This window comes from Sardina pilchardus, chromosome 4, assembly GCF_963854185.1.
Source record: "Sardina pilchardus chromosome 4, fSarPil1.1, whole genome shotgun sequence".
Classification (NCBI taxonomy): domain Eukaryota; kingdom Metazoa; phylum Chordata; class Actinopteri; order Clupeiformes; family Clupeidae; genus Sardina; species Sardina pilchardus.
In genome coordinates this window covers 20,965,768-20,976,788 of record NC_084997.1, presented here as the reverse complement: position 1 = coordinate 20,976,788, position 11,021 = coordinate 20,965,768, and the positions used below count along the sequence as shown (strand labels likewise).

At 42.5% G+C, this 11,021-nt stretch overlaps 1 protein-coding gene across 1 annotated transcript; it reads right to left on the bottom strand.

Annotated features, from left to right (window-relative positions):
* Nucleotides 1–673: 673 nt before the first annotated feature.
* Nucleotides 674–9,849, bottom strand: LOC134078040 (fish-egg lectin-like). The gene is made up of 5 exons (XM_062533668.1): nucleotides 9,612–9,849; nucleotides 2,292–2,519; nucleotides 1,391–1,599; nucleotides 1,165–1,292; nucleotides 674–1,035 (listed from the first exon to the last, which is right to left on the bottom strand). Exons 1-5 carry the CDS (start codon nucleotides 9,847–9,849, stop codon nucleotides 891–893), a joined length of 948 nt encoding a protein of 315 aa, XP_062389652.1. The 3' UTR covers nucleotides 674–890.
* Nucleotides 9,850–11,021: the final 1,172 nt, after the last annotated feature.

Genomic DNA, 11,021 nt, shown 5'->3' with positions numbered 1-11,021 from the left:
TCATAGGCACAACTGATGTCAACTCATATTTATATGTATTAGGCAAAGGCTATTACACCTTACAAATATCAATGTAGGCTATGTTATTCGTACCTGTGTGTGTATAATTAGATCCTATTCATACCCTGGTGTAGGCTACTGTATGTATCAATGTGTGATTCTTTTTTATTTGAAGCAAACTTTATTTACTCCACTTTATTGGGAACGCATCTTGGCGGGTGCTAATTTCAAGCCCTGGCTCCAGGTTATTCTGGTTTATCAGGACTCGGGTATAGCCTATGAAAAAATATAAAATAAGATTGTATCTGTTTGTTCCAACTGTGTATTTACTTGTTAAAATAAGCAAGCATTATGAGTTATGACATCAGAGAGGAATTTTAATTGAGGAAGGTCTGTTTGACAGAAACCGTGGGAAATAAAGTTTTGGCATGCGTAATGAACAGTGTGCGGGACCTCTTCAATAAGTAGCCCATCACTGGTAACCCTTACCTTATCCAACGCACCTGTCCTAAAAAAGAGGTGTGCAAAAGCGCTTTTGAAATGACTTCAGAGGTGAAATGTCATCTTTATGATATGCTTTATTAATCACCAAAATCACAAGACATCAGATATTACTTAGTTATCATTATGATTATTTTACAGATTGCAGGAAAAAACAAACAAAGACAGCATCACTTCAGGATATTCTAACTGAGTCTGAAAACTGTTGTTTTCAATCTACACAATAGATACTTTGACAGAATCACAGCATAATTATTTAGGCTGCTGTTCAAATTGCAAGCATATCAAAAGCCGCAGTGAAAATAATGAAGGGCTGCAGTAGGCTAATGAATTGAGTAATGAAGCTGCAGGGTTCATGCGGCAGGGCTGCCTCTGTGGAAGAGCACCGCTCAGACAGTGCAGTCGTAGATGTTGTCATCCCTCAGGATGATCCAGAGATGACCCGTATCATAGGAGACATGCTTCACCTGACTGCTATAGAGAGGAATATAGGTCCAGCGTGTACCCTCAGGTTTAAAGCGAGATACGGAATCCCTGCAATAGATTTCACCACATGACGAAATATTTGAGTTGAGGGGAAAATAATTAATGGATGTATAAAAAAATACTTTGCAGCCTGAAAATAACAGGACTCTCCATACAGACAAGCTCGTAAAGACAAACCTGCGGAACACGTTTCCATAAGAATTTATTCCATAGACAGAGCCGTCACCTCCCACCTCAATCATAGACAAGGATCCTGGAATATGCTGCCAGTTACCAACTCCCTGACAATGACTGGAAGTCACCCACTAGAGGATCCAACAAAGGTGGATGAGAAAAATCAATTCTTTAATTTTGCTTATTGATCATTCCCCAAGTGGTCCTGTCCAACCTTTACCTTCCTCACAAAGATCTGATCCTGACTGTTAACACCCCAGCAGCTGTAAGGGCCACAGCTGTAGTACTTTAGTTTCCCAGCAATGCTGATCCAGTTTACGCCACTGTTTTCTCCAGTGTAGCCGACCGTGCTGTCCATTGGGAGACAGAAGGGAGTATCATGATGATTGGCTCCTGACACAAACTGGTCTCCACCAGCATCAATCTGCTTCAAGAGTCCTACACGACAGAATCACTATTATTGTCTATTTTCCCAGGAAAGGAAACATGCTTGTAAAAAATATACAGGAATCAAACCAGAATGAATTAGCAGAATTTGACAAAAAAGTGATTAGAATCCCAGACATCAAACACAATGGTATGCACTTTATAAACATGAACATACATGAATTTGACAGCCTTTAGAGACTGAAACAATCAGTATGAAACATAGATGAATCCGTATGAAATCTAGAGACATAGTCATATTCAGGGCTGGACTGGGACAAAAAAAACAACAACAAAAAAACACCCTTTTTTCACACCCACCATGATTGGTCAGACACATTCCCTGCAGACAATCCACTAAAAGTATGTATGCATTCAATGCCATAGAAGTTGCCTTGTGTTATGCTTTCCTATGATAGTTTTGGATCTTTCAAGAGGTCTCAAAATATTAGCACTAGTATGGAAAATGAACCAATGGGCCGCTGTCAGCTATTTAATTGCTGGTTCAGCCAAAAAGGGTATATGGCAAGTAAAATATTTGATTGGGCCATGCCAGCGTCAGAATGAAAAATGACTCAATGGGCCACTGTCAGCTCTTTGAGGGCCAGCACTGTCAGAAAACTGTACTCTTAAAATGGCTGCATCCAACAATTTGGTTGTTTCCCCACTATTCAATATATTATCAGTGGTGAAGTTGGTCTTACCAGGTACATGCACCCACTTAGCTGCAACCAATTTGAAGATGCTGTTTCCACTGTTGACTCCCCAGGTTCCTGCTGGGCCCACAGTGACATGCTTCAGTTTGCCTGCGACATGTGTCCATGATGATTCATACAGTGTGAAGATATCGTGATCTCGGGTCACCCCTATCACCTCTCCAACCCCTGCATCAATTTGCATCAGTTTACCAGGGACCTGTTTACAACTATATGCTGCAAGAAAAATGAAAAACAGTTAAAGGTACAGTAGGTAGTCAGGTAGCTGAGTCAGGAGGGCAGAACAGAGAAAGATGAAAAACAACCACAGGATTAAGAAACAGGTGAACAGATTAAATCAGACAGTGAGATGAACTTACCATTGCATGCCGTCAGGCAGTGCAGGGCAAAGATAAGTGTTGCGATGCGGAGAGACATGGCAGAGTTGTTGAAAGGTAAGTCTGATGGAAGACAGGTTCATTCCCACCCTTATATACAGTCTGCAACACGCACTTGTTAGTGGAAGGAGGATGGCTGTACTGTACATGATGTGACACCTTTTTTGGCATTTTCCTGGACCCAGTGAGATAAGGCAGATTTTGTTTCTTACTTTTAAGCGATAGGATTTCCATTTTGTGTAAAACTATACACGTGGTTTTGTGTGTTTTTACTGCATGGTTTTGTATGACATTCCCAAATTACATGTTATTTCATTCTCAGCCTTTATACAGTCATAGACAAAAAGTTTCAAGAGAACTTAAGAGAAAGGTCTCAGATCACCCAGAACCTCCACCAGACAGTCCAATGGATCAGGCCATACACGAGCCAACTCGAAGTAGGCCGGCTATAGCAGGAGAAAGGGAAAGAAAGAAAACAAGAGCAAGATGCTCTAGGGAGATGAAAGCTATGATAATTAAATGTCAAGAGGTAAAAAAGGATAGGAACAAAATGAAAAAGTGTTTGTTACGAGAACAAGCTGAACAATTAAAGAATCACCTAGAAAAAAAACCAGAGCAGCTGCTGCGGGGAAGCCAACTCAAAAACCCCTCCATCAAGAAAATCTGCTGTTCCACAATGCACTCATTCATGAATTGAAACAAAACAAGTCTACCCACAAGAACAAGAACTTGACTCTGTCAGGTAAGGTTCTGAGGAAATATCGGCTAATTCACCAGACAAAGCAATTTGGCATAACATAGGGGTGATATCAGGTAAAATGGGCCATCAGGTAAAATGGGCCATTTATGGTTTGGGGGTCTAGCGCCTATAACGACTCTGTAGCACAGTGGTCCCCAATTAGTTTTCCCCGAGGGCCAAATTCTGTACAGCAAGTGAGGCTGAGGGCCAACAAATCCCCCCCCCCCCCCCCCCCCGAAATCTGTGTGATACGGCAGGTTAAAAACTATGTATTATTACTAATAGCAAACAAACAATTGTACACATTTGCTGAATGAAACTTAAAGCATTATCAGCTGCCACACATTTATCTAGGCCTAAGTGCCTGATGTGAACAGAGGCAAACTGTGGACAATTACCCACGTGGACATCCACCCATGGGTGTTGGAGGCTTTTTGAAAGTGGGTGGTACAGATCAGCAGAAAAAACATGAGCTCTGCTAGATGCAACTTCCTCTATTCTGGTATATTTGAACAGGTTGTTAGATTAGACTTTTATCTTGCAAAGTAAAGCTTTTGATTCAATGACTAATTCTGAACCAGCTTTAATAACCTCATGATAGGCCTAGTTAACCTTGCATGCAGTTGCCATGATCTGTTAAATTAATTTCTTTAATGTTTTGAATGCAGGCCCTGAGTGGCTAATCGGGAGCTTCGGGAGAATTCCGTTAACGTTTTGGGGTAGTCTGAATGTCGTGATTGTTTCTGAAGCTCATTGTGCTGCGCTGTCGTGGCACTTCAGCAGAGCAGTGGCAGCCCCTTATCACTTTCCCAAATATTAATAAAGTAGCTCTCGCAAAAACTGTGCATTAATATTAGCAGTGGTTTATTGACACGGATTTAACGTAATCAAAACGAGAAGGATTTCGCGAGTGTATTGTAGCCACTTCCAGCGGTTACTTCAGCTAGAAATTGACTGCTCATTTGTCTGTGCGCTTATGCGTGCTGTGAGGACAGGCAATGAAAACCTGAGAATGAGATGGAGTTTCATTGTAGCATTTGTAATCAATTGGAATAAATTTGACATGGACGTCGGATACGAACAGTATGAAAAGTGAATGACTCAGATATTGTAACCCACTGAAGTAGAGAGATCGCTAATCACGCGTGGCCAACATGACTGTTTACCTTTGTTCAGACTTGACGTGGCGGGCCAAAAAAACACTGTGCGCGGGCCGGATCTGGCCCGCGGGCCGCCATTTGGGGACCAGTGTAGCATATAGGCCTACTATGTTCCCGTAGAAACGCACACGCACGTTGAGCGCATTGTTGTGTTTATGTTGAACTGTTACAGTTAACGTTAGGCTAATTAACTGCACAGTTTGGACAGCTACAGTCAATGGTGTTGAAGTAGTAAGTAGGCTGGCTATGCAATAAATCAACATTACATTCGGATGATATCAAAAAGTAGCGGAATTATTTGTGGACCTGGAAATGTTGGTGATGATCACAAAGTTCACCAAACGCTCCAAAATCGCATTTAGGGAAGCCGGCTTCTCAGGGAGTGAATGGGCAGTGGGATGTAGCCCGCCAGGACAAACTGGTTTATCTACCACTTTAAACGTGGCTAGAACTCGTTGTGATTGAAAGCTGTCGCGATCGGAGAGGAAGAGTTTCAAGTTCAGGGATGCGTTGACGTTACGTTAGTGTTGGCAGGTGAAGTCAAAGCAGGCAAGTTCAAATTCTCGTAGGCTACACTACAGTATATTTGTGAGCAATAGGCCTACAGTCGGTTCCTATTTATGCTAGGCCTAGGCCTACTGTAAATGAAACCGTAATGTGGAGTTAGGTTCTACAGAGTTTGTGACTTTGTTTCAGTTTCGTATAGCTCGCTATATCTAGGCTAGCGACTGACAATACTTCCCACACCACAGCAAAACCAGACCCCTGTTGAATGGCAGCAATGGGAACGAGTTCAGGATCAAACTGCAGATGGGCTTCACTTCAACACAAGACTTGTCATGCAAAGTGGCACGGTGGGAGAGCTTCTCCAACAATATGAAGACTGAATATGAAACTGAAAACAGAAACAGCAACACATGTGTGCTCAGTTCAGAACCAGAGCGTACCAGGGAGTACAGAAGCATGATTGAGGAGTGTAATGATAGCACAGTAGTTGTGCATGTGGACTTTTCCATGGAAATGCAAGTAGGCCTATAGTTCTAAAGTGCAGTCATGCCATTTTGGTCAGAATCTTCCACAGCTCAAACTGCACACTGGCATGTACAAAAGAACAGAAGACAGGTTTTTGCACAGTGTCAGAATCCAAGCGACAAGATGCGCCTGCCAATTGGACTCACATGAAACCAGTCCTGCAAATATTCGTTTACGGTTTCCAGAAATTGATAATATTCACTTTTGGTCAGATGGTCCCAGCAAGCAATACAAGAGCGAGAAGATTTTTTTTTCTCTCCTCTGCAGTGCCCCTCTAACTCTGGGTTTCAAGAGAACCACCTGGAACTTCTTCCCCACCTCACATGGTAAAGGAGCGCCAGACGGCATTGGAGGAACTGTGAAACGGACTGCAGACAGCATTACTGCGAGGGAATTATATTGTTAATGGGAATATCTTCTATGAGATGGTTAGTAGAAATCTCTGCAGCACTAATAAGCTCTACATCATCACAGAAGCTGACATGCAGCCATATGTTGCATTAATTTCTCAACCACTAAAACCTGTGCCTGCAACAAGGAAACTTCATCAGGTCACATCAGAACGACGCTGAGGTCCATCGCAGGTCACTGACCTGTTTCTGCTGGTGAGCCACAGATGTGTGGGTGTTTCAGCCCAGCAGTATTCTGGATGACTGCCAGTACACCCACGGTACAGGTTGAGGATGATGGCCTTATACCAACGAAAGAGGAAGTCCTTTGTCCATGTTACTGTAATGGAGGAAATGGAACAGAAGGAAAGTGAGCAGGAGAAAATGGATTGGGAGGAAAGTGTGGAAGAGCCAATGGAGGAAGAACCACAGAACAAGAGTGACATGTACTTGTATCCAGATAATGAGCCCATTATCATGGGGTTGAACCATGTGAAATGGTTAATTGTGGGTTAATTGTATTATTAATTCCATTTGTTTCACCTAAGTACTGTTGTTATTTAGTTTATACATGAGACCCCCCCCCCATTTGAAATGTTTAGACATGTAGATTCCAAAAAGTATGCATTGGTGGTTTAACTTGGTTCTATTCCTCTGTGTACTGTTGTAGTTACACACAACCACACTGAGAATCACCTTCAAGCTGAGGAGCTTCCTGCAGCCAGTCTTGATCCTCAAGTGGAATTTGGTAAAATATGTTCAAATATATGTTAATTATTATTAGATTATTTTTCACGTTGATACAATGTAACCTAATTCATGTTTCAAAGTATGCTGAATTTGGTCTTTGACTGGGAAAGTCGATTTGGAAAAGTTTTCAAATTCGATGTTGAGGAAAGCATCTGCAAGATATTTAGCCATTATTATGAAATCATGTTGACATATGGATGGCCTGCATTAGCCTGGGTGTTCCCATCCTGCCTTGCGCGGTGATTTCATTCACGCTGCTAAGGCAGTCTGGAAACTACCGCCCTAATTTTTAACTGAGAAAGGGGACCAATATCAAAACGGGGGAAAGCAAGACCATGATGAGCTATTTGATAGACATCCGTGGCACCCAATGAGCGGATCTGGGCATTTTTTCAAATACGTGAAAATGAACGTCTGTTTGCCAGACCACGTCTCACAAATGTGCAAACATCCTTCCCGATCTGCAGGGGCTAACATCAAGCCGGCCATTCCTCAGTGTCATGCACGCTACGGCCCATTCCCAGTGGCGTAACTATAATGTGTGCAGCCAGTGCGGTCGCACCAGGGCCCGTGACTTCCCGGGGCCCGTCGCTACCGCCCTGGCTTTTTTTTTTTTTTTTTTAGAACTTCACCATTAACAATCAAACTATCAAATAAAAACGGCTAAATCAAATTACCATCTTTCCTTGTCGTCATACTGTTTCGCCAGAGTATCTTTCTTTCTGCTGAGATACAGCAAGGATTTCTGGGTAGGCTAAGTAATTTGTTGCGATTTTTTGAATGGATAGTGCGGCGGCACATTTCAGTCATCGTTCCGAGCAAAATGCCCTTCAAACACAAAAGCGGCTGCAAGAAGCGGCAGGAGCGTAAGGAGCAAGGGGAACTAACACTAACATATATTTTTCAACTTGCCAAAATGCTGCTGGTGGTAGATTAGGCTATTTATGACAATGTAACATCCACATTCGGGGAAGTATGTAGCCTAGGCCTACTACTCTGTTGTTTCTTACATTGCCTGAGCTGAGCTTTTTCCAAACTCAAACTTATTAAGACTTACCTACGGAGCAGCATGGGGCAGGAGAGGCTCAGTGGGTTAGCTATCCTGTCCATTGAAAATACGAGAGCCAGCGCATTAAATATTGGGAACATCGTTGACGATTTTGCACAACGAAAGGCTCACGGCCTAATTCACGCATAGGCTATTGGGTATTGTATGCATATTAATGATTTTATTTGGTTTCTGCACGGATGAATAAGTTAGGATAAATGAAGTTTAGTTTCCGCGCAGTGCGAGTTTATAAGCAAGCAATCTACACCTGCAGTTTCAGCAGAGGGTTGAAGAAGTTTCAGCGCATTGAGTGTTCCCATAATTCCATGCGAGTTGATGTTAATGCAGTAATATTAGATTACACTGGCCTGCAGACTATTAATATATATATTTTGAATGTAATGGTCCTATGTAGCCGTGTGTTTTTCATTATATATATGTAACTACTAAACTACTTCGTTTCCAGAGGTCCTTTGAATAGAGAATTGAAGTCACCCTTAATGTGTATTGCATGTAGGCCTAACAGACCAAATACATTTTTAGAGATGATATCACGATGAGGCCCGAATGGCTACTTCGCACCAGGGCCCGTACTTACTTTGTTACGCCACTGCCCATTCCACTAAGTGTGAGGTATGTTGAATGTTTATTATATTCAGTGTTTATATTATATCATCGGAAAATACGTCTCTCCGCTGTGTGTCAGGATCTGGTTCTTCCTGTCTTAACGTTTTGACCGGTGGACAATTCATTATCCCCTACATGTCTTGTTACTTCTAGATTACATGGAGTGGAAAGAATCAAGAAGGAGCCGGGTCAACAGCGGGGGAGGAAGTAGAGCAAGTGAATAGCTACCTCTCCCGCTGTGCCTTAACGACGACGTATATGTCGAAAGGAGGTGATTGTAGTATTTCTCTTCTAATGTCATTTTTATAATTATTATTATTATTATTGCATGTCGTTCACTCAACATTTACTCTCAACAGCACGTGTGGACATGCTCACATTGCATGCCATAGCCTGGAATGAGAAAAAAAGCTCCACACTGCATCGGGCATTGTCTACAAGATATGTGAAGGTGTGTCCTCTGTAAATGGTTTCAATTTGTGGTTATTGTGTAACTTTGTGTAACTGTTATTCATCTGTGTCATTAGACATGCAAAAGGCTTCAAGAGGAGACTCTAAGCCTTGCTGAGAGAAAAAAAAAGCGGACTATGGGGTATGCAAACCATTTCATTGTTGTGCTCTAGCCTATGTATCTGCCAGTAATTGCTGAGAACGTGCATGTTAATGGTAGTTAGTTTAGTGTACTCCGTAGCCTCCCTCCCTTTATACACATGGACACTGCGTGAATGACGCAAATAAAAAGGCTGAAGATGCATGTGCCTGTTATTGGCTAATCTGCTTTCAATGGACAGCGCTCAGCAATAGTTAAGAGATAGGTATTTTGTTTTTCTCAAGACTGATGATGGTCTTGGCTCTGTATCCAAATTAATTATCCAAACAGCTTCAGGCAGTCCAACTGAAAAGCCAAATGAAACTTGGACCTAGCCCAATAATACTATGCCCAAACAAAATGGTTGTGATTACCCGAAACTCAAAATCTCAGAGAAATGAAACTGCTCCAACTGGTCTCATACAGTAGATGGGAATTTTGTAGCACATGATACAGTTTTTGTGTAACTAAACTAAGGAAGTACAGGGTAGACTGCCTGTCTTCCGTGAGATCATAAGGCGCATTCTTGCCTTTCCTTGAACATGATCAGATCTCACTACTATCTAATATAGTCTTCCAAGTGTTGAGGTGACACACGCTCTCTGGCAGAGCGGCGCAGCTCTGCTGGTGGGTTAACAGGTAAGTCCAGTCTCTCCGGGACTGCACTCTGCTGCTCCCCCTGTTCATCAGGAGGCTGCGGCTCTGCATTTGGCTGATGCATTGATGTTCCAGGTTCATCCTCCCGGCTGCTGGCCTCCGGCGGTTCTGTCTGCTTGTCCAGTGACGATGAGGATTCTGGATGACGAGCCCTCACCTGGTCGACATGTCTCCTCATCCTCTGGCCGTTTCCCAAAATGACGGTGTACGAAACAGGACCTGTAGGTGACTCCACTGTAGCAGGCACCCATTTTGGTCCCAGGCCATAGTTCCTTGTATACACCGCATCTCCAGGACTGAACCTTCTCAGTCGGGTTGTTTTGTCATGGTTTTCTTTTTGTTTCTGTAGCAGCCCTTGGATCCAAGAAAGAGAGTCTCGACTGATGCATAAAGGTGTTCTTTATTTACTTCGCCAAACAAGCATGACGTTTAATCCATCGTCACCTTAGCACCGTGAAAACGGCATTGAAAACATACATACAAACAAACATTTCACACACTCATTTCCACGAATGCAAACGTCAATATATTAAAACATTTAGGACTGCAAACATTACTAAATTACACAGCAAAATAGACCACACGTATGTGCAAACAGTTAAGAATGAAAACGTATCGTACCTCGCTGCGCTCACCAAGGAATGCAATTACAATAGTCCTTTCTTCCGTCATGAAACGGGCGTCAAGTTATTTAAATTCATCAGTGAAACAAACGTATCTGGTAAAATCATGTAGGCCCAAACACAGCTGCGTACCATTCATACCCGCCAGCTACCTTTTAAAAAGCTCCTCTTCCCCTTGTGCAAACTACGGCGGCACCAAAAGGACATGTCAACGTCACAGGTGTACAGCATTTCTGGTCAATCCGGCCAATTATAGGCACATACAAAATACAACACATTTGCAAATAAGTTTTTAAAACATTTACACAAAGCATTAACATTAGCACATTAGTATCAACCACCCATAATTATTTCATGAATTATTTCATTAACAGCATACATTACTCCAAAGTGGTCATTTACAGTTTCAACTGTCTTTGTTGTATTTTGGACTTGATGTCCGGCTTCAGCAGATCAAAAGCTGATCTGAGCCTTCTGTTCATCAGCATTTCTGCTGGCGACAGCCCTGTTGTTGCTTGGGGTGTGATGCGGTAGCTGAATAAAAACCTGGAAACGCGGGTCTCAATACTGCCTCCTCTCAGTTTCTTCACCCCCTCCTTAAAAGTCTGCACGGCGCGTTCTGCCAATCCATTGGAGGATGGATGAAATGGGGCAGATGTTATGTGCTGGATCCCGTTTTGTGTCATAAACTGGTCAAAATCTGAGCTTGTGAAACAGCTACCGTTAT

What these genes read in the sequence shown, in the direction of transcription:
- LOC134078040 (XM_062533668.1), bottom strand. Translation starts at nt 9,849, where the DNA reads ATGAGGAGACATGTCGACCAGGTGAGGGCTCGTCATCCAGAATCCTCA. An exon ending in GCGCCGCTCTGCCAGAGAGC is followed by an intron (nt 2,520 to 9,611) that starts GTGTGTCACCTC and finishes TTTTTCTTGCAG; the next exon opens with CATATAGTTGTAAACAGGTC. An exon ending in TAAGTGGGTGCATGTACCTG is followed by an intron (nt 1,600 to 2,291) that starts GTAAGACCAACT and finishes TCTGTCGTGTAG; the next exon opens with GACTCTTGAAGCAGATTGAT.